This window comes from Sapajus apella, unplaced genomic scaffold, assembly GCF_009761245.1.
Source record: "Sapajus apella isolate SASKATOON/1434 unplaced genomic scaffold, GSC_monkey_1.0 scaffold5, whole genome shotgun sequence".
NCBI lineage: Eukaryota > Metazoa > Chordata > Mammalia > Primates > Cebidae > Sapajus > Sapajus apella.
The window spans coordinates 42,540,970-42,564,203 of NW_022436945.1; the positions used below are offsets into that span (position 1 = coordinate 42,540,970).

The 23,234-nt window shown below is 42.2% G+C and overlaps 2 protein-coding genes across 2 annotated transcripts in view; both read left to right on the plus strand.

The window, feature by feature from the left end:
• SRP72 (signal recognition particle 72) overlaps nucleotides 1-841 on the plus strand; it is a 34,148-nt gene extending 33,307 nt beyond the window's left edge. Inside the window, exon 19 of the mRNA XM_032274291.1 lies at nucleotides 106-841. Within this exon, the coding sequence (XP_032130182.1) occupies nucleotides 106-283 (178 nt within the window). The 3' untranslated portion in view covers nucleotides 284-841. The remainder of the gene's footprint in view (nucleotides 1-105) is intronic.
• A 2,100-nt stretch (nucleotides 842-2,941) lies between these two features.
• On the plus strand, nucleotides 2,942-19,541 carry ARL9 (ADP ribosylation factor like GTPase 9). Its single transcript, XM_032274292.1, has 4 exons — nucleotides 2,942-3,920; nucleotides 8,257-8,419; nucleotides 15,057-15,232; nucleotides 19,100-19,541. The coding sequence occupies exons 1-4, from the start codon at nucleotides 3,627-3,629 to the stop codon at nucleotides 19,277-19,279; spliced, it is 813 nt and encodes a 270-aa protein (XP_032130183.1). The 5' UTR covers nucleotides 2,942-3,626; the 3' UTR covers nucleotides 19,280-19,541.
• The last annotated feature ends 3,693 nt before the right edge of the window (nucleotides 19,542-23,234 follow it).

The window sequence follows — 23,234 nt, forward strand, 5'->3', positions numbered from 1 at the left end:
TGCGTGGGAGATTAAGTGTGATAAAACCCATGTACGTACATTTTTATATTCTTCCTTTTTCGAATATATGAGTGACCAAAAAGTAATCTGATCTGATGGTTTCAGGGATGCCAGTAAAACTGTGAGCAGCCCACCCACCTCCCCAAGACCTGGCAGTGCAGCAACAGTATCTGCCTCTACAAGTAACATCATACCCCCAAGACACCAGAAACCTGCAGGGGCTCCAGCAACAAAAAAGAAACAGCAACAGAAAAAGAAGAAAGGTGGAAAAGGTGGCTGGTGATGAGAATATTCTTGTTGCAGGCTGTTATTAAACTAGTCTCAGTGACACTAGGAATATAATAAAGGTAACACAGCAAGAAGCACAGAACTGCTCCCTCTTCATCTCCATATTTTCATAAATAATTTCTTGTGTTTCAGATGGGGAAACATCTTCCTCAAAGTCTGCCTATTGGTTGCCTCATAGCTTTGTACAGGTTATGAGGACTGAAAATAACTGGGCATTTACCCATGTTGGTATCTGTTGTATCCTTTATGTGTGTGTGCTGATTTGATCTTTTTTCAGTTTCAGAAACCTTATCTAAGGTTTCCCAGGATTTAAACAGAAACTACTTCTATTTCAGCTAGAGTCTGAAGATAATTGCTTCTGTTCAAGTCCCACTTTAAATTATGTCTTAGGAGGCCTTAGGAGACTGAAAGTGGAATCTTCTGAGCATTCCAGAATATCTGCTTAGAAATATCATGTGATAAAGAGGGACCTTCTTAATACACTGATGTTCTTCGACTAATTAAATGAATGGCCACAAGAAAAATAAATGTCTTAAATAATTTTAACCATAAATTTGAAATTTTCTGTCATGTGATACTGGAATATGGGATACTTTTCTATTTATATATGGCTCCTTTGTGCCCTATGTCATTTTCAGATTATGGTAACATACTGATTTAGTACCATGAACGAACTCAAGGAAAATATATCACTGTAAGAAGTTGACTCTTAGACCTGGTGTTCTGAGGTCAGATGGGTCTGGACTGTCTCAATCAGAAAGATTAATGACTATTATCAAGAACATGAACATTGGCTTCCTACATAAAGAGGAAATCGGTACCTGAGTTGCATACCAGGCAGTATTAAAATCTAACAGATCTGTTTGGCTCATTGATACATACCCAAATGGTGTCTCTTTCTAGTTATGGAATTTGACCATTCATTACCTTTCTCAATGTAATGAAGTATTTTACAGTCAATTTGTGGTGTAAATGTTGCTCTTGTCTTTCCTTGCTTACAAGCTACTTTCACATTGAACAGCTGTGAGACAGATACATTGGGATGCCTGCCCTTGTTAATATTCATTTTATGCTGCCCAAGATATCATTTAATTTAGACTTACAAGTATTTCCTTGTGATTATATTACTCTGTCCTTGTTAATAAAGTGCTGCTGTGTTTGACTCTGAACATATCTACCAAAACTTCTTCAAAGAGTTTTTTATAAAAGGCTTTCCTCCTTTACAAGAAAGAAATGGGGTGCTGCCTTTCTGTTTATTATAAGCAGAATCTGCAGTGGCATCTAAACAAGAGATCCTTTTTAAATACAAATGATGTATTGTAGCATAATAGTTTTTTGAGCTCTACAGAGAACAATCTTTTGGTAACAGTGGCAGATATTTATTCCTTCTGAATATATACCCCATTATAGGAATAACTGTAACTTATTTAGGATTTCATCATTGAAAATTTTGACCCAAGGCACAGCAGTGAAATTTACAATTATCAATTTAGTCGTTATTGGCAGGCATTGGTATTATTAGTCATTGCTGAGCAACTGAAACTTCGGTTCAAATAAGTTTTAATTGTCAAATGAAGTATAAACACATGAACTTTCTACTAATATTTCCTTTTGAATAGGTCTTTAACCAGTGCATATATCTACTTTGTCATATATATGGATGTGTATGTGTACATTTATAAAAACCAGTATGGATACATCCATTCACTGTGGTACATTTTAAAATAAAATATTTTAGCAGTGAATATGGATTAAGGTGTTTTGGGTGTTGGCATTTTATGGAGGACTTACTGGTTAGTATAACTAAGAATTTTCTTTTAAGCTGAGTATCAAACTTGTGTGTACTGCCCCTCTAATGGGACTGAGAGAACCACCATTAGATTAGTTTTGTACTTGACTGAAAATTCATCTTGGTGTATGTATAAACAGAAGTAAACCTTTGAAAAGTGATTAAGCACTGCATTTCCAGTGCTATTGGGAACAGCCAACCTTAAAAACATTGCATCACTCAAGCCTTCCGGAACCTGCCATTCATTATTCCTTAAAAGTTTCTTTGAAACAACAACAACAAAAAGAGTTTATTTGAAACAGATATAATGAAGGACAATAAGTTTTATTACATTAAAAAAATAATTGTGCTAAACTGTGAAATATACTAACGAGTTCAGTTTAGCAAGATAAAAGGAACCCTCCCGATATTTCTTAGCCAGTTTGAGAAACAATACCACCTTTGAGAAGCCCCTTGGGTGCCTAATTTACCATTTATTAAATAATTAGGAGTGACTACACTATTTAGTTTTGGTTTTAATACCGGGCATTACTAGCAGCTGTGATCCTGGCGTGTTATGTCTGAATAATTTTTTTGAAAGCGAAATACAGGCCGGACACAGTGGCTCATGCCTGTAATTCCAGCACTCTGGAAGGCCTAGGCGGGTGGATCACTTGAGGTCAGGAATTCGAGACCAGTCTGGCCAACATGGTGAAACCCCGTCTGTACTAAAAATACAAAAATTAGCCAGATGTGGTGGCTCACGCCTGTAATCCCAGCTACTCAGGAGGCTGGCTGAGGCAGGAAAATCGCTTGAATCCAGGAGGGGGAGGTTGCAGTGAGCTGAGATCGCACTACTGCACTCCAGCGTGGGTGACGGAGACTCCGTCTCAAAAGAAAAAAAAAAAAAAAATACAACGGGAACTTAATGGAACCCATTCACGTCTTTCTATTTGTCCCTAACTAATAATCCTGGGTAGTAGTCTGGAGACCCTCCTAGTGGAGCTTACTCGGGAGAGGGCGGAGAAATACACGACTTCGCATTGCAGGCTCTTGGTTGCGAGCTGGGGGAGGGCTGGGAATCCTCCCAGGAAGCTCTGGACTCTGGCGCCCCAGGGGTTCTCATGTAGGCTGGCCGGGCTGGGGATTGAAGCCGGAGACGTCAGGCGCTAAAGTCGCTTGGGATGCGGCCCGCTTGAAAGGCGCTTCTCAGCCACCCCGCCTGGCTGGAAGGAATCGCGCTAGGGACGCTTTTCCTGCAGCAGTGATCCGCCCCGCCGAGCTGTCCCGTGTCCTGACTGGCACTTCTTGGTTTCGCTTGCCTGGGCTCACCCCATCCCCTACACCTCCACCCTTTCCTCTGCGTACCCCTGCGTGTTCAGAGAATCGGCTGCGAGAAGCCCTCCAGCCGCGAGGTGGGCGGCGGTGTCGGGTTGGCGGCGCCAGCGGGTTGTCTACGCCGCCGGGCCTACGTCTCCACCGGGCGTGCACCGCGGGAGCCACACTGGGGCCCAGGGCCACGGCTCAGCGCCGGCGCGCGGCAGGAGGGAAGGAAACCGCGGCGCTGGTGATGGAGAGAGGGAAAGTGAAGAAGAAAGAGAAGGGAAAGGAGACGGAGAAGGAGAAAATTAGAGAAAAGGAAAAGGAAGACAAAAGAAAGGAGTTGGAGCAGAAAATTAAGGAAAAAGAAAAGGAGAAGCAAGAGAAGCAGGAGAGGAGTAAGAGAAAAGAGGATAAAAGGGAAAGGAGGACAGAGCAAGGGAAGGAGACAAAGAAACAGAAGGAACAATTTAAGGGACAAGAAGAGGAAGAGGAGAACAAGGACAACATCGTAACAGTGACAAACACCCCGCTCGAGCTGCTGGTAAGAGGCCCAGTGCCCAGGACGCCAGCCCCCAGGCCATTGTCAGCATTCAGACCCTGGCGCAGGCTCTGTTACGTCGGAGGCCCCGACCCGCGGGAGGGAATGGATCTCATCTGAGGGCCATTTACCTACGGGTGGAAGGGATATGCCAAATTTGGAACGACCCCTCGCCAGCCCCTTTTCCCTAGCCCCCTGCCCACCCTCGCCCTTATCGCTGCCTCTGTGTCTTAACCTTGGTCGGGTCTAGTGTTGAGGGACAAGAGATCTTTGTCTTCATAGGGACACGGGGAACGGCCCCTCTACTGCCCTTGGATCTGTCCAGCGCGCAACGCTAGCGCACAGACCACCTGACCGCACTTCGAAACCAGCCCCGAACCCTCCCCGCACGCAGGCTTTCTATGCGTTGAATGCGTTCTTTGTCAAAAGCGGCAGCGTTCCTGAATGTATGACGGAGGTGTTTGGGGACGCTGCCGTTGATGATTCCATTGTTTCAGACCACCAGTACCCTGAATGGATGGTGGAAAAGTTTTAACTGACAGGTCTTAAAAACCTGGCATTGTTTAGTTCCGCTGGATGGTCTCTGTGCTCCTGGAGTTCCCAAGCGGGCTCCTTGGCATAGAGCTGCATTCTGATTCTAAACAATTTGAATAATTAACAATTTCTTTTTCTTTTTTCTTTTTTGAGATACGGTCTCACTCTGATGCTCAGGCTGGAGTGCAGTGGCCCGAACTATACTTTGACCTCCCAGGCTGGAGGGATCCTCCTATTTCAGCCTGTTGACACTCCCACCGCCCAACCCCAGTGGCTGGCACTACAGGCACACGCATGCCCGGCTAATTTTTGTATTTTTTCTAGAGACAGTTTTGCCATGTAGCCCAGGATGGTCTCAAACTCCTGGACTCCAGTAATGCAACTGCCTCGGCTTCCCAAACTGCTGGGATAACAGGCGTGAACCCCCACAGATTAACAGAGATTTGATCTCTGGCAAAACACAGACTACATAGACCTATATATGGCTAAAGGAGTAACTTTTGACAAAGAACAATGGTGTTCAGAATCACATTTTGTGTCTGAACTCTTGGTTTAGAAATTAACTTTTCCTTAGGAGAAGATAAATATGAGGAAGGCTGAATGCAGAATTTCTAGGTAAGTTGAGCGTAGGGTCAGCAATGTAGTTGGAAAGAGAGTAGGGAACTGGTGTTTTTGTTTTGTTTTGTTGGGACAGAGTCTGGCTCTGTCGCCCAGGCCAGAGTGCAGTGGCGCAATCTTGGCTGACTGCAATCAACACCCCCTGGGCCCAAGCCATCCTCCCACTTCAGCCTCCCAAGTAGCTGAGAGTACAGGTGCGCACCACCATGCCTGTCTAATTTTTGTATTTTTGGTAGAGATGGGGTTTCACCATGTTGCCAAGGCTGGTCTTGAACTCCTGACCTCAGGTGATCTGCCTGCCTTGGCCTCCCAAAGTGCTGGCATTACAGGTGTGAGCCACTGTGCCCACCCTGGGAACTGTTTTTAATTCACAATATTTTATACAGCCTAAGATGTCATTAGTCTAGATAGGTACCACTAAGATAAAAAGCTGGCACAGTGGCGCACACCTGTAATCTGGTACCTTGGGAGGCCCAGACAGGTGGATCGCCTGAGGTCAGGAGTTCCAGAACAGCTAGACCAACATGGCAAAACCACATCTCTACTAAAAATACAAAAAAAATGAGCTGGGCATGGTGGTGTGTGCCTGTAATCCCAGCTCCTCCGGAGGCAGAGGCAGGAAAATCGCTTGAACCCAGTAGGCAGAGGTTGCAGTGAGCCAAGATCGTGCCACTGTAATCCAGCCTGGGCAACAGAGTGAGACTGTGACTCAAAAAGAAAGAAAAAAAATTCTGCCAATCAAAATTCACTCAATTGTCAAAAACATCCTAATTTCAGAGATGTTAAAATGTGGAATGTGGGGGTGAGGAATGTGCATCTTTGAATGAACTATGTTGGGGTAGGCTGAATGGGGCCTCTAGTGAAGACTGAGAGAACACAATCCACTCTTGGTTGACATTTCTTGGTGCTGATATTGCTTTAATGCGTGCAGTTGTAAGCCAGCCAATGAAGTCTCCCTTCCCCCATCCCTTACCATGACACACTCTCAGAATGACATCATAACATTTAGATGCAGATTAAGGGAATGGGGAAGAGGCCGGGATGGAAGACAACTATGAAAATACAATTTACTTTAATAGCCATCAAAGATTTGCTCCAAGAACAAATAATGTACTTTTTTTTTTTCTTTTTTGAGACAGCGTTTCACTCAGGTTGCCCAGGCTGGAGTGCAGTGGCACGATCTTGGCTCACTACAACCTAAGTTGTAGAAATTCTCCTGCCTCAGCCTCTCCAGCAGCTGGGATTACAGGCATGTGCCACCACACCTGGCTAATTTTATATTTTTATTAGAGGTGGGATGTCACCATGTTGGTTAGGCTGATCTCAAACTCCTGACCTCAGGTGATCCGCCCGCCTTGGCCTTCCAAAGTGCTGGGATTACAGCCATGAGCCATCAAGCCTGGTCTATTTTTCTGCTATTCACCATATGGGCTTCATAAATCATGCTCTCTCTACAAGTATTTATTAGGCCAGACCTTAAAAAATCTTTTTGACATAGATGTTTCTAAAGAGAAAGTGGGATAGGTATTTTAATGCTTTTTACAATCACTTTTTTCTAGAAATCTACTTTAAGTCTAATGTCAACATTTAGAGTTCAAGCAGAACAAACAGAAATATGTAAGATTATTGTTATTTCTAAACCAATGCCATTAAAGACAATTATTAGTTTTTTGTGCATAAGAAACTTCTTTAGTAGCATGTTTGAGAAGTAGAATTGAATTCCTGTGAGCAGTCTGACTACATTGTTGCTTATTTTATTATTGTTTATGTTAAAGTTTACACCCTAGAAACCACATTTTGGAGCACCCTGGAAGATCTTTACACGAGCCTGCCCTTCTGTCCCTCAGTCATTTGCCATAAAAATTCTAAGGCTGATACTTTGATAGAATGCCCCTCCCTCCCTCCCTTCTTTCCTTCCTTCCTTTCTTCCTTCCTTCCTTCCTTCCATCCTTCCTTCCTTTTCTGAGATCAAGTATCTCTCTGTCACCCAGGCTGGAGTGCAGTGGTGCAATCTCAGTTCCTGCAACCTCCACTTCATGGGTTCAAGCAATTCTCATGCTTCAGCCTTCTGAGAAGCTGAGATTACAGGCATGTGCCACCACACCCTGCTGATTTTTGTATTTTTAGTAGAGACAGGGTTATGCCATGATGGCAAGGCTGGTTTCAAACTCCTGGCCTCAAGTGATCCACCCACCTCGGCCTTCCAAAGTGCTGGGATTACAGATGCGAGCCACAGTGCCCGGCCTAGAATGTTTCTTTCTAAGTTTACTTCAAGTTCATCAGTTTTTAAAATAAATACTCCTTTGTGATTGAAACTGGCTTAATTTCTATAATCTTTTCATTTAATTGTGATACGTTAAAAAGTATAAGAGAGAAACTTGCCCTAAGATCTTACAATCCAGTTATTCAATTGTGAAGACAAGAGAAATTAAAAATTGAGACCTTAGATGCTTATGCACCGAGTGGCACAGTCGATACATGCACCACCGAGGTCCCAAGACCCCAGACAACACAATGAATTCAAGTGCAGTCTCCAATTCATGGACGTGAATTCAAGAAGCAAAATGAATTCTGAGAATTGGCCCTGCAGTCTATAGCACTGCTCAGAAATGCTGATAGTATGTATTTGATAGACTGATCAGGAGTTGTGGGATGGAGGAGGGATGTGAAATTAACATCACATAATGAACAGCTAATTAAAAAATATTAGCTGGTTTGTACAGTTTGTTCTAGACCTATAAAATATTCGTGAAGTTTTATCCTTTTTTTTTTTCTTTGGAGACAGAGTCTTGCTCTGTCACCAGCTGGAGTGCAGTGGTGCGACCTCAGCTCACTGCAACCTCCGCCTCCTGGATTCCAGTGATTCTTGTGCCTCAGCCTCCCCAGTAGCTGGACTTACAGGTGCACACACCACACCCAGCTAATTTTTTGTATTTTCAGTAGAGATGAGGTTTCATGATGTTGGCCAGGCTGGTCTGGAACTTCTGACCTCAAGAGATTCACCCACCTTGGCCTCCAAAAGTGCTGGGATTACAGTCATGAGCCACCGCTCCCAGCCCGTGAAGTTTTATTCTGGTTACAATATCAAGAATGTTATTGGATCCTACCACAGGCAGGACAACTGCCAAGAGCCAGAAAAATAAGCCCCAGATAGCATGGGTTTATTGATTTATCTTTTGTTTCACAGGAGAAAAACAAGCAAATCCTAGTGCTGGGCCTGGATGGAGCAGGAAAAACCAGTGTCCTCCACTCTCTAGCTTCAAACAGAGTCCAGCACAGTGTGGCACCCACCCAAGGTTTCAATGCAGTTTGCATCAACACTGAAGATGGCCAAATGGAGTTCCTGGAGAGTAAGCTCTCTGTTTCTTAGTTAGAAGATAGCCACATTGTATTGTCCCTTAAGCCAGACATGATGTTATCGACATTGGGTCCTTGTGAAAACTAACACTGAATCAAATTTTCCTAGACTTTTAGAATGCATGTGTAGTTTAATACCCAGGTACACTGTGGAGGGGAATCACTTTTTGCTTTTTTGATCTCCTCCTTCTTGCAATAGTGGTGGTAAAGGGGAGTTTACAGGAAGGCTTTAGCCCTCCCTCTTATAATCGCCTATAATCAGCCTTCTTCCCACACTACTGCAAATGAGCATGCAATCTAAGTATAAGTACAGTGTGCTTGCTTCTCTGCAAATGAAATTATAGACAAGCTCCAAACCTCTTCTAAATAGATAGCAGTCCACAGGCCCCTACTGGATAATAATTCTGGAGTCCCTACCTCTCTAAGTATTACTGTCTCCTGAAGTTGGGTCAAGTCCTCTTGTCTTCTCTTTACACATTCATCCATCCTCATGGCATTAAATGCCATGTATATGCTAATGACTCCCAAATGTATCTATCCAGCCCAAACATATCCAAGTCCTCTAAAACCTAATATGGGAAAAACAAAATGCTTGATTTTCCCATATTTGTTCCTTCTTTCCCTATAATCCTTTGGTCAGTCAATGACTCCATACCCATCAAGCGGCTCTAGCCAGAAACCTGGGAGTCACCCTTGATTCCTCCTTCTGCATCCCCACCTCCAGTCCACAAGTAAAACACTGAATTTTACTATCTCCTATGCATCTCTCAAATTCATTGACTACACCCTTTCTACCGCCCCCACACAAGCCGGAATCTCTGTCGTCTATTACTTAGATTATTACAGTCGCCTTTTTACTTTGGCTTTCATCTGTTTATGAAGAGCGATGTACTTAAATGATGTAATACTTCAATGTACTGAAGAAGAATAGTTTATACTTGCAACCTTTGAGTTTTAAAGTGTGTATCTGCACAGTGGCTATATTAAGCCATCAATTTAGGTAAATTTTTATAATGCCACAGGGCAGAGCTTCGAAGGAGGCGTTTTTTAGGATGTAGCATCCTGTGATACTCAGTGATATATATCTGTATGGGCTCTTACGCTGTTATGTAACACTTGGAGTATGTTGGGGATTGGTGGGAAATGAAGTTTTATCGTATAAGCCTATTTGTAGAAATGATATATTCACATACAACTTTGACTATATCTCTTCATCAACATTCTACAGATTATCTTAATCTTTTAAAAAAAATTCTTAGCCGGGCGCGGTGGCTCACGCCTGTAATCCTAGCACTTTGGGAGGCCGAGGCGGGTGGATCACGAGGTCAAGAGATCGAGACTATCCTGGTCAACATGGTGAAACCCCATCTCTACTAAAAATACAAAAAAAAAATTAGCTGGGCATGGTGGTGCGTGCCTGTAATCCCAGCTATTCAGGAGGCTGAGGCAGGAGAATTGCCTGAACCTAGGAGGCGGAGGTTGCGGTGAGCCGAGATCGCGCCATTGCACTCCAGCCTGGGTAACAAGAGTGAAACTCTGTCTCAAAAAAAATAAAATAAAATAAAAAAATAAAAAAATTCTTGCAGTTTATGCACTAAAAAATAGTGGCAAAAATAAATGGAGAGATTTTAGTTTCTACCATAGTTTTTGAAGGGCCTTCCTGTGACAAAACCACAAATCGTGGTTAAAATTTATTTTTTAAAGCATTGATGAACTTGGAACAAGTAAGACAAATTTTCAAGGCTACCTGCTTTGCTCTTCCTGCCCTTTCCTTCCTCCCAAAGAAAGAAAAAACAACTCATGAGTTGAAACTGGAGTGGCAGCCGCAGTAGAGATGAGCAAAGAGAACAGTGGTGTTCTCTAGAGGCACGTAGCAGTATTTAATCTGCAGTGGGCCTGAGACAAAATAGGAAAGCACTAGCTGAGTCGCCTGCATGACACGAGGGCCGCTGGAAGGGTGTTAACATGCTCCCGGTCAGTAGCTCCCTCAGTTTCTAATTCTGGAGCAAAGGACCCCAGTATTTTCATAAATTGAGATTAATCAAATATGAGTTCAGGCCAGGTACAGTGGCTCACACCTGTAATCCCAGCACTTTGGGAGGCCAGGGCAGGTGGATGGCTTGAATCCAGCAGTTTGAGAACAACCTGGGCAACATGGCAAAACCCTGTCTCTACAAAAAATACAAAAAATGAGCTGAGCGTGGTGGTGCATGCTTGTAGTCCCAGCTACTCTGGAGGCTGAGGCAGGAGGATCGCTTGAGCCCAGAAGGCAGAAGTTGCAGTGAGCCATGATCACACCACTGTACTCCAGCCTGGGCAACAGATTGAGACTGTGTCTCAAAAAAATAAAAAAATAAAAGACAAAATCTACTGATCAAAACTGGCATTTAAAGCATTTATAATCTTAAATGCTTATAGTTGAAAGGAAAATAGCTGAAAACTTACAGGTTAAATATGCAATGTAAATTAGGTAAAAGAACAGCAGAATAAAACCAAAGAGGTAGAAGGAGAGATAATAAAGACATGAAGCCAATGAAATTTATAGAGGTACAGTAGCAAAGATCAGCAAAGTCAAAAGTTAGTTCCTTGAATAGATGAACAAAACAGACAAATTTCTGGTGAAATTCATTAAGGAAAATCTGGAAACCACAAATAATGTCATGAAGAGAAAAGAGCGTATCATTGATTAGGATGACAAAAGTATAATACGTGTATTAGCAAATTTGTATCGATAGATGGAAAGTCCTGGATAAGTGGCAAAAATCCTCCAAACATGTGTCTTAGGAAAATGGACTCAAGAAGAAATAGGAATACTGATAATTTACAACGTTTAAAGATATCCATAGCGAAAAATCATTCAATAATGAAAACACCAGATCAGTTGGTTTATAGGTAAGCTCATCAATTTTAACCTTACATAAATTCTTTCAGAGAATAGGAGAAAAAAAGAAATGCCCTCCAATTCAAGGTATGAGGTCACAGTATATCCAAACCAGATAGTATCAGAAATGGAAATGCAGAAATCTGAACAAAATTGTAGTAAAGTAAATTCAGTTAATATATTAAAGAGATATCACCAGATGAGTTTCTCCAAGAATGAAAGGTTGGCTTCACATTTGAAAAATAGCCAGGCATGGTAGCTCATGCCTGTAATCCCAGCACTATGGGAGGCCAAGGTGGGTGGATCACTCACCTAAGATCAGGAGTTCAAGACCAGCCTGGCCCAACATAGTGAAACCCCATCTCTACTAAAAATACAAAAAATTAGCCAGGCATAGTGGTGGGCACCTGTAATCCCAGCTACTGAGGAGGCTGAAGCAGGAGAATTGATTCAACCCAGGAGGTGGAGGTTACAGTGAGCCTAGATCGTACCAGTGCACTCCAGCCTGAGTGACAGAGTGAGACTCCGTTTCAAAAAAAAAAAAAAAATTAAAATACATGTTGTTGGCACAAAAATGAACAAAATGACCAAAAGGAACAGACTAGAGAGTCCACTGGGGAAACAATTCAATAAATGGTGCAGGGACAACATGGAATAAAAATGAAATTAGTTTTCTGCCTCCTATGCATACAAAATGTATACATCAATTTCCGATTGATAAAAGCCAAATGTAAAAAACTTTGAGAAGAAAATATAGACTATCCTTATGACTTCAGGATAGAGAAAGATTTTTTAAACAGGATACAAAAAATAATAACCATAAGCAAGATGGATAAATTTAACTTCTTTAAAATTGAAACCACCTGTTCATTAAAAAGATGCCACAAAATAGAAGATAGACACAACACATCCAAGCAATAAATGCCCCATATCCAGAATATATAAAGAACTCCTACAAATAAAGACAACATAAAAAATTGGCAAAAGACGTGAATAACATTTCACATAAAAGAAATTAGAAGTGAACATATGAAAAATGCTCAACTTGATCAGTAAGCAGATTCAAATTAGGCAAAAAAAAAAAAAAGAAAAAGAAAAAAAGTCTGATAATACCAAGTTTTGAAGAGGATGTGGCTGGGCGTGGTGGCTCATGCCTGTAATCCCAGCACTTTGGGAAGCCAAGGCGTGTGGATCACTGGAGTCCAGTGGTTCAAGACCAGCCTGGGTAACATGGAGAAACCCCAGCTCTACAGAAAATACAAAATTAGCCAGGCATGGTGGCTCGTGCTTGTAGTCCCAGCTGCTGGTGAGACTGAGGAAGGAGGACGGCTTGAGCCCAGAAACAGGAGGTTGCAGTGAGCAGAGATTACACCACTACCCTCCAGCCTGGATGACACAGCACAACCTTATCTCAAGGGGGAAAAAAAAAGAGGATGTGGATGTAAAGGAAACTCAGTGGCTATTGGCTATTGGTGGAGTATGTATTGGTACCAACTTCTTTGGAAAACAATTTAGTCTGTTTGGCATTAGTTCACTGTAGGCAACTGGAGAAACTCTTGCATGTATGGACCTCAGGAGACAAATACAAAAATGTTTAGAGCAGCACTGTTTATTGCAGCAAAAAATGGGGAACAACCCACATGTCCACCAACGTTTAAACTAAGTGTGTTAAAACCATATGAGTTACTTAGAAGGTCACACCCCACTATTTTAACAAGTTAAAAACAAAATACTTCAAAGAATGGCTAGCCTATCTCTGTACAAAGGAAACCAAAAGAAAGGCAAAGATCCTTTCTTGGTAACATTTAAAATGCTTTGTTAAGTTATTGAAACAGAGGTCTAAAAACTTTTTCTGTCAAGGACTACATAGTAACTCATTTACGCTTTGCAGACCACATGCTCTCTGTTGCAAACGCTCAACTCTGTTTTGAGAAAGCAGTCATAGATGATAGGTAGAAACATATCCATATATTTGTCAGTGTTACCATAAAACTTTATTTCTGGGCACCAAAATCTAAGCTTGGTATAATAGTCCTGTGTCAGAAAATATTCTTCCTTTTTTCCTCCCCTAATATTTAGATATGTAAAAGCCATTTTCACCTAGTAAGCTGTACAAAAATAGGTAGCTGGTCAAATTTAAACTGTGGCCTGTGGTTTGCCAATACTTCTAGGACAAAAATAAAAACAAAATCTACTGTATCTATGTTATTATCCACCAAAAAGTTTATTCCGGGAAGGATCAGCAGGGTGAAGTAATCAAAAGGCATTTTTTTTTTTTTTTTCTGAAGCAAATATTCCCAAATACCCACAGGATCATATTAACTCTCAGTGCAATACTAAAAGGAGAAGTTAGTTCTGGGATTTTCACAAAGTGAGACTAGCCAATAAATTCAGTTCATTTAAAAATTATTTTATTGGCCGGGCGCGGTGGCTCAAGCCTGTAATCCCAGCACTTTGGGAGGCCGAGGCGGGTGGATCACGAGGTAAAGAGATCGAGACCATCCTGGTCAACATGGTGAAACCCCGTCTCTACTAAAAATACAAAAAATTAGGTGGGCATGGTGGCACGTGCCTGTAATCCCAGCTACTCAGGAGGCTGAGGCAGGAGAATTGCCTGAACCCAGGAGGCGGAGGTTGCGGTGAGCCGAGATGGCGCCATTGCACTCCAGCCTGGGTAACAAGAGTGAAACTCCGCCTCAAAAAAAAAAAAAAAAAATTTATTGTGGGTTTTAGCCTACCATCCTTTCCATTCTTATTTTAGTAGCATACTCCCATTTTCTTTTTCTTTCTTTTTGAGATAACGGGGTCTCACTCTGGAGTACAGCGGCACAAACACAGCTCACTGTAGCCATGTTCAAGCCACTGCACTTCCTGGACTCAGGCGATCCTCCCACTTCAACCTCCCTAGACACTAGCACCTCAGGCATGCACCACCACACGAGCTCATTTTTTAGTTTTTATTTTTGTAGAGACAGGGCCTCACCCTGTTGCCCAGGCTGGTCTTTTTTTTTTTTTTTTTTTTTTTTTTTTTTTTGAGACGGAGTTTCCCTCTTGTTACCCACGCTGGAGTGCAATGGCGCGATCTCGGCTCACCGCAACCTCCGCCTCCTGGGTTCAGGCAATTCTCCTGCCTCAGCCTCCTGAGTAGCTGGGATTACAGGCACGCGCCACCATGCCCAGCTAATTTTTGTATTTTTAGTAGAGACGGGGTTTCATCATGTTGACCAGGATGGTCTCGATCTCTTGACCTCGTGATCCACCCGCCTCGGCCTCCCAAAGTGCTGGGATTACAGGCTTGAGCCACCGCGCCGGGCCTCAGGCTGGTCTTGAACTACTGGGCTCAAGCAGTCCTCCTGCCTCAGCCTCCCAAAATGTTGGGATTATAGGTGTGAGCCACTGCACCTGACCTTACTCCCATTTTCTGAGCCATAACTGATAAACATTGCAGTGGCTGACATGGCTGCTGTATACAATGGGATCAGGAGACATCCACTGCAGTATTTAGCATCTCTCTTCAGACCGTTTGTGATACAGTAATGAATGGACCACTTGCAAATGTTCTTCTCACCAACCAGTTTCCTGCTAACATACCTCTGGTCACTCAGGACTGCGTATGCTGTAACACAGTGATATTTTATCAAAATATCTGTCTTGTGCTCAGAAATCTAGATGTGCCCTGCCTGCTCCCTGGGTGCGTGCTTCTGTGATTTGTGTGTGTGTGTGTCTTCTTCCTCTGCTATTCTCTGCAGTTGGTGGTAGTGAACCTTTTCGTTCCTACTCGGAGACGTACCTATCCAATGGATTGTTGCTGATCTTTGTGGTGGATTCAGCAGATCACAGACGATTACCTGAAGCCAAGAAATACCTTCATCAGTTAATTTCAGCAAACCCAGTACTTCCTCTGGTTGTATTTGCAAACAAACAGGTAAAAATCTATGCAAATATAAATTGTACTCAATTGTTTTGTTATTAATACAAGAAATGTATACTTTTAGTAGCTAGTCAACAGTATGCTATATATTTAATTCAATTTATATTTATTAGAGGCCTTGGATTATAAACACCTTGAGGGTAGAGACTATTATTCCTCTTTGTGTCACTTGTAACACCTAGCATACTGTTTTGTGCATTCTAGGAATTCAACAGGTGTGTGTTGAACTTACTTCAATAAATATATATTAATCGTTAAATTTGATTCAACAGAATATTTGAGTGGGTGCCATGTATAAAGAAATCGTTTTGCTTTAGATCAATTAGACTAATCTGAACTTATTTTACACATGCATTAAAAATATCAAATATACATGGATAATTTGGAACTCTTGTGAACCGTTGGTGAGAACGTAAAACGGCAGAGCTGCTATGGAAAATAGTAACATAGGTCCTCAAAAAAATCAAAAATAGAATTCCAAGGTTGGGCGTCGTGATGGCTTACGCCTGTAATCCCAGCACTCTGGGAGGCTGAGGCAGGTGGATCAAAAGGTCAGGAGTTTGATATTAGCCTGGCCAACATGGTGAAACCCTATCTGTACTAAAAATACAAAAGTTAGCCGGGTGTGGTGGCAGGCATCTGTAATCCCAGCTACTTGGGAGGCTAAGGCAGTAGAATTGCTTGAACCCGGGAGGCGGAGGTTGCAATGAGCCGAGATTGCACCACTGCACACCAACCTGGGCGACAGAGCAAAACTCCGTCTCAAAAAAAAAAAAAAAAAATGGACTTTCCATATAACGCAGCAATTCCACTTCTAGGTATGTAGTGTAAAGAATTAAAAGCAGGGACTCAAATTGATATTTGTATGTTTGGCTGTTTCATGTTTCTTTATGATTTATATTGTTTTGTTTTGTATTTTTTATGTTTTTTTATGATATGTTCATAGCAGCATTACTCATAATAGTTAGAAATGGAAGCTACCCAAGTCTCCATCCACAGATAAATGGTTGTATAAAATATGGTATACATCTGCAATGGGATTCTTCTTTTTTTTTTTTTTTTTTTTTTACAGAGTCCTGCTCTATCACCCAGGCTGGAGTGCAGTGGTGTGATTTCAGCTCATTAACTCCTTGGTTCAAGTGAGTCCCATGCCTCAGCCTCTGGGGTGGCATGCACCACCACTCCTGACTTTTTTTTTTTTTTTTTTTTTTGAGGCAGAGGCTTGCTCTGTCATCCTGGCTGGAGTGCAATGGCGCAATTGTGGCTTACCACAACCTCTGCCTCCTGGGTTGAAGCAATTCTCTTGCCACAGCCTCACGAGTAGCTGGGACTACAGGCACACACATCAGCCTCTTGAGTAGCTGGGATTACCACCACACCTGGCTATTTTTTGTATTTTTAGTAGAGACAGAGTTTTGCCACTTTGGCCACACTGATCTCAAACTCCTGGCCTCAAGTGATTCACCCGCCTCGGCCTACCAAAGTGCTGGGATTACAGGCATGAGCCACCACACCCAGCCAACTTTCTTTTTTTTTTTTTTTAAAGATGGGGTTTCACCATGTTGGTCAGGCTGGTCTTGAACTCTCAACCTCAGGTGATCTGCCCGCCTTGGTCTCCAAAGTGCTTGGATTACAGGCATAAGCCACCACGCCCGGCCTGCCAACTTTCATTTTTAATAGTCAAATTTATCGATACTGTGCCTTATGGTTTTTTTCTGTTATCTCCATCAAATTGAATAAACAGAGCCATTTGTTGTCACATTTATAACTTTTATTGGGCTGTAATGATGAAAGATTTGAATATTCTAGTTTAAGATTAATGCATCTTTGTTTATATTCCTTGGCCAAAATATTTGGTCCAAGCTTTTAGGTGACTTACTGGTTCAGGTTATTATATAAGGGTTTTCAAAAAGTCCTCTTATTATCTTTACTCTTTGGGTTATAACCTCTATTAAGGCACATACAGGAAAGCGTAGAGTAAACCAGGTATTTTTGCCTGATGTGACTTATTACAGAGAGCCCCTTCTCCCATCCATCACCCTCCCTCTCTCGCCTATTTCTTCCTCTCCAATTACACCAGTACAGTTATTAACCTGAGACATCATTTGCATGTTATTGGATCCATTTACACTGTTCAAAAAGTTAGCATAGGCTCTAAACAAATTCAGGTTTCAAACAGTTAACTACCAATACCCAGAGAAGTACTCAACTCCAGCTAGGTACCATGGACAGCACATTAGCAAAAGCCCCACAGGCTCAAAGTGATAGAATTTGGTAGATTCAGCCACGCACGCACAGTGGCTCACGTCTGTAATCCCAGCACTTTGGAAGGCCAAAGCAGGTGGATCACCTGAGGGCAGGAGTTTAAGACCAGACTGACCAACATGGTGAAACCTCGTCTCTGATAAAAATACAAAAATTAGCTGGGTATGATGGCGTGTGCCTGTAATCCCTACTTGGGAGGCTGAGGCAGGAGAATTGCTTGAATCCAGGAGGCAGAGGTTGCAGTGAGTCGAGATCGTGCCACTGCACTCCAGCCTGGGTGACAGAGCGAGACTCCATCTCAAAAAAAAAATAAAGATAAAAAAAGAATTTGATAGGTTTATATTGATATAGGAAAAAAAAAAAAGACAAAACATTAGGTTATTTCCAGAGATTTAAAAAAGATCTCCTAAAACTTAGGGAGAATACTGTGAAATAACAGAAAGCCAATTACAAATGCAGTTTTAGAAGTGAAAAAACTTTTACAAAGGGCTGGAAAACTATAGCTGAATCTGTGTATTTATGAAAGGGAATGTCACAGGTCATTTGCTTAAATAATTCTTGGTGTATGAGAGGCAAAGATGTATGCTTTGACCTTGTCATTTCCATCCTAAAAAGGTTTTGGCCCTGGCATGCAGCCTAAGCCCAGGCTTCCTGTCTTTCCCTCTCTGCCTCTTCCTGTGGGTTTCCCTCTTCCAAGCCTTTCCCATCTCTTTCCCTGTCTCTCCTCTGAGCCTCCTTTCCCCACTGCACCTTGTCCGAATCTGTTCCCTCTCCATTCCCTTCTCTGTCTTCTTCTACTCCCTAAAATTGGTCAAGGTTTTTTTCTGTTGTTCAGTAGAAATAATAAGCACAAAAGACAACTCACAGTGGCAAGTACTATAACTGGTAAAATATGATATAGACAAAAAACAATGGATGAATCAAATTTCTGTTATTAAACATAAATAAAAAACAATTGCTCCTGTTGAAATAATCTTAGAAGATTATAAGGAAAATGGAAAAACAAAATTAGGCTGGGCACAGTGGCTCACGCCTGTAATCTCAGCAGTTAGGGAGGCCTAGGTGGAAGGATTGCTTGAGGCCAGGAGTTCAACACCAGCCTGAGCAACATAGCAAGACGCCCCTCTTTACAAAAGATTTTTAAAAATGAGTGGGGCGTGGTGATGCACACCTGTAGTCCCACTACTCAGGGGGCTGAGGCAGGAGAATTGCTTGAACATGGGAGACAGAAGTTGCAGTGAGCCAAGATTGCACGACTGCACTCCAGCCTGGGCAACAAGGCAAGACCGTCTTTAAACAAACAACAAACAAAATTAGAAACAAATTGACTGCACTGTTTAGAAAATTAAGGTATTATATTGGCTTAGCTTCATTCCAGAATATACTTTTTTTTAGAAACTCATAAATGCTGGCATAATTCTGATAAAAACATTTTTATTCAAGCAACCTCTGGGATCACAATAATGGAGTCACAGTATCCTCTCTATGAAAATGGTGTAGTCACTGAGAGCAATAGATAAGAGTAACAAATGTGTTTATCTGAAAGGATTGCAAAATAACCAACTTTGTCCTATTCTTATTCCACTCCGGATGAAGGATCTTGAAACAGCCTATCACATTACAGATATCCATGAAGCGCTGGCGTTATCTGAGGTGGGAAATGACAGGAAGATGTTCTTGTTTGGAACCCACGTGACTAAGAACGGCTCGGAGATACCCTCCACCATGCAAGATGCCAAAGACTTGATTGCACAGCTGGCTGCAGATGTGCAGTGACCAGGACCCAGCCCGCTGTGAGGCTCACGACTAAAACGTCATCAGTGTTGAATGATAGGCTTGAAGCCAAAGGTTTCCACCTTCAAATAAAAATTAAGCCATTTCCTATTTTGTCAATGCAGGAATGTATATAGTATGCCCTCCATATCCATGCGTTCCATATCTGTGGATTCAAGAACTGTGGATCAAAAACATTCAAAATGTAAACCCACTAAAGAATAACAACACAACAATAAAAATAAAACAAATTTTAAGATATAATGTAACAACTGTTTACATAGTATTTACATTGTATTAGGTATTATAAGTAATCTAAAGATGATTTAAAATACACGGGTAGAGGCAGGGTGCAGGGGCTCACACCTTGTAATCCCAGCACTTTGGGAGGCCGAGGTGGGCAGATCACAAGGTCAGGAGTTCGAGACCAACCTGATCAACATTGTGAAAACCCGTCTCTAATAAAAATACAAAACTAAGCCAGGTATGGTAGTGCACGCCTGTAATCCCAGCTACTCAGGAGGCTGAGGCAGAATTGCTTGAACCCGGGAGGTGGAGATTGTGGTGAGCTGAGATCACACTGCTGCACTCCAGCCTGGGCAACAGAGTGAGAATCGGTTTCAAAAAAAATAAATAATAAATTACACGGTTAGATGTGTGTAGGTTATATGTAAATACTATGCCATTTTCTATCAGGACCAATCTCCCTGAGAATCCCAAAGGACAGCTATATAAAGATAATGCTAATATTTTAACAGCTTCTGTATTTGGATTTTGAACATTAAAGATATTTGTAAAACATTATATTGGGGGGATTGAGATTTTAAATGAACAAAAGTAAAATGAACATTAGCAAGCATTTGTTCCATTTATTGTTTTTCAATGGTGTAAAATTTATATGACTTTTTTTTTTGAGATAGAGTCTCACTCTGTCACCCAGGCTGGAGTGCAGTGGTATAATCTCAGCTCACTGAAACTTTGAATTCCCAGGCTCAGGTGATCCTCCAACCTCAGCCTCACAAGTAGCTGGGACTAGAGGTGTGCACCACCATGCCTAGCTAATTTTTCTATTTTTAGTAGAGACAGAGTTTTGCTATGTGGCCTGGGCTTGTCTCGGATTCCTGAGCTCAGGCGATCTGCCCGCCTCTGTCTCCTAAAGTGCTGGGATTACAGGAGTGAGCCACTGCACCTGGCCTTGAATATATTTTAGTATGTTTTCTATTTCCAAGTAAAACACCAGGTGCTTTTCCTTTAAGTGGATCTGTTTAACACTATAGGAAAGAAATATCAGGGTAGGACAATAAGAAAGTGAACTCTATCAAACCCACAGAGAAATAAACATTAACAGCATTCAGAAAGAGTTAGGAAGGGCTTCTTTTCCAGGAGCCTGTTAGACTGGATGAGGAACATTGTGGGGATCTGCTTTTTAAATTCTTAACATTTTGCTTTTATATAGACAAACTTTCTTCACTAGAAAGAGTGGATAACTATATTTCTTTGCAGACACTCTGTAAATCCAACTTGTAACTATAGTGCCTTGCTTTGGTTTCAAAAAAAATTGGAAAGAGAGTTTGCTCTATAAAGCCTTCCTTTTAAAATTTGGAATCTGTGGTGAAATAATACAAATGTGGGATCAGGCGTGGTGGCTCACACCTGTAATCCCAGTACTTTGGGAGGCCAAGGCACATGGATCACGAGGTCAGGAGTTTGATACCAGCCTGGCCAACATGGTGAAACCCAGCTCTTCTAAAAATACAAAAAAATTAGCCAGGTTTAGTGATAGGTAGCTGCAATCCTAGCTACTTGGGAGGCTGAGGCAGGGGAATTGCTTGAAACAGGGAGGTGGAGGTTTCAGTGAGCTGAGATCACACCACTGCACTCCAGCCTGGGTGACAGAGCAAGACTCTGTCTCAAAAAAAACAAAAACAAAAACAAAAAAATACCCAAAAACTTTCTTCTTGTTTGGCCTATGGAGGGTGGATCACATAATGATTGGGAATTGTCAAAAATGTTGGATTTTAGCTTCTGCCCCAAGGATTACTGCAAATGGACCCCTGGACAAATTCCTTGGCTGTCTTGGTCTTGTCCTTATAAAAAGATCAAGTGAGATGCAGACCACTTCCAGCCCTAAACTCTGATTCTATGTGCTTGTGTCTTCCCTAGGATTTCTAAGGTTATCAGAGACACAGACAAGTTTCTGGATGCTTATTTCAAAGATAATACCAAAAACTTTCAGGATGGGGAACAATATCTCTGTTCTTCCCTGTTTGGTCTTTTTATTCTCAGATTCTGACTTCAGATTCTGCATTTTGGCAACATGTGTTGTGTTTGGAGTTTTTCCTTCAGTGGACAGCTATGAAGTGCCAACGTGGCAGTCATTGCTTGACAACAGGATGAACAAAGCAGGGCTTCCGTACTTGAGATGCTCTCAGGCTAATGACGAGGGTTTGTGTCATGGGGGTTTCTAACAGAAATAGCGCTTAGAAGTGGCACCAGACAACCAAGACAGGTTGGTGTATCGTCAGAGAGGCTGCCTGGCGGGTATTCTGCCCAATGGACCTATTGGGGTGGCATACTACCTTGGAGAATTTACCACAACCTGGTGTTTGTTGCCAGCCTTCCAGGCTTACAAGCCTTCTGTGCTTGAGAAGTTGATTCATGTCAGAAAGTGGGTTTAGTTAGCACACCAAGAGTGGACATGCCTTTTCATTCAGTAAACATTTTGGAAGCACCACATACCAGATGATGTGCCAGAACTCTTTCAGTTAAAAATAATGGAAATTCAGGCTGGGTGCAGTGGATCATGCCTGTAATCCCAGCACTTTGGGAGGCCAAGGTAGGCGGATCACTTGAGCCCAGGAGTTTGAGACCAGCCTGGGCAACTTGACAAAACCCTGTCTCTTCAAAAAACACAAACTGGAAACAAAGAGACAAACAAAAGACCAGCCAGATGTGACGGCACATGCCAGTAGTCCCAGCTGCTCGGGAGGCTAAGGTGGGAGGATCATTTGAGCCTGGGAAAGTCAAGGCTGCAATGAGCAATGATTGCATTACTGCACTTCAGCTTGGGTGATAGAATAAGACCTTGTCTAAAAAAAAAAAAAAAAAAAAAAAAAAACAGGGCTAGCTTTAGCTCAGCGGTTACTTCGACAATGCTTTCTGTGGTTGAAAACAGTCACTCTGTGTGGTTTGAGACCCGCGGGCGCTCTCCGGCCCTTTTTTTTTTTCTAAAAATAAAAATAAACAAACAACAACAACAACAACTGGGCACACTGGCTCAGGCCTGTAATCCCAGCACTTTGGGGAGCAGAGGCAGGAGGACCACTGCAGGTCAGGAGGTAGAGAGCAACCTGGGCAACATAGAAAGACCCTGTCTCTACAAAATTATTTTTTTAATGGAATTTCAACTCAAATTTGTGTGTGCCCCAAAAGGAAATAATTTTTTTTTCCTCATCATCCTGGAAAATCTGGACATGGGTGGATTTAGGAGTTCAGGAGTTCAAAGATAAGACTGTTTCTCCATGTCCTGGCCCCGCCAACCTCTGCTTAGTTTGATTCTCAGATTCCCTCCTTGGAGTAGCAAGATAACTGCTGTCAACACAAGCCATTCTTACAGCTCATGATCCCAGCGTAACATGGACCCTCCCTTTCTGAGCATCCATCCATTAAACCTCTTGGAAGGATACCAATTGGCTCTTCTGGGGTTGCATATTCATCCCTGAACCAATTACTGTGGCTGGATTGGTCAGGCCTGGGTTAGAAGGAAGGATCAGCTCCTTAAACTATACTGAATGAGTTCCCTGTGGAAGGGAGGTGGGAGGGTTCTGCCTTCAGATGAAGAGGGAAGGGATTCTAGTCAGGAAAACAAAATAATGACAGCTATTCACAGTCATTCACTGTGCTTGGCACAGGGAATATACCAGTGACCAGGACAGAGAGCTTACATTGTAGATGGGGA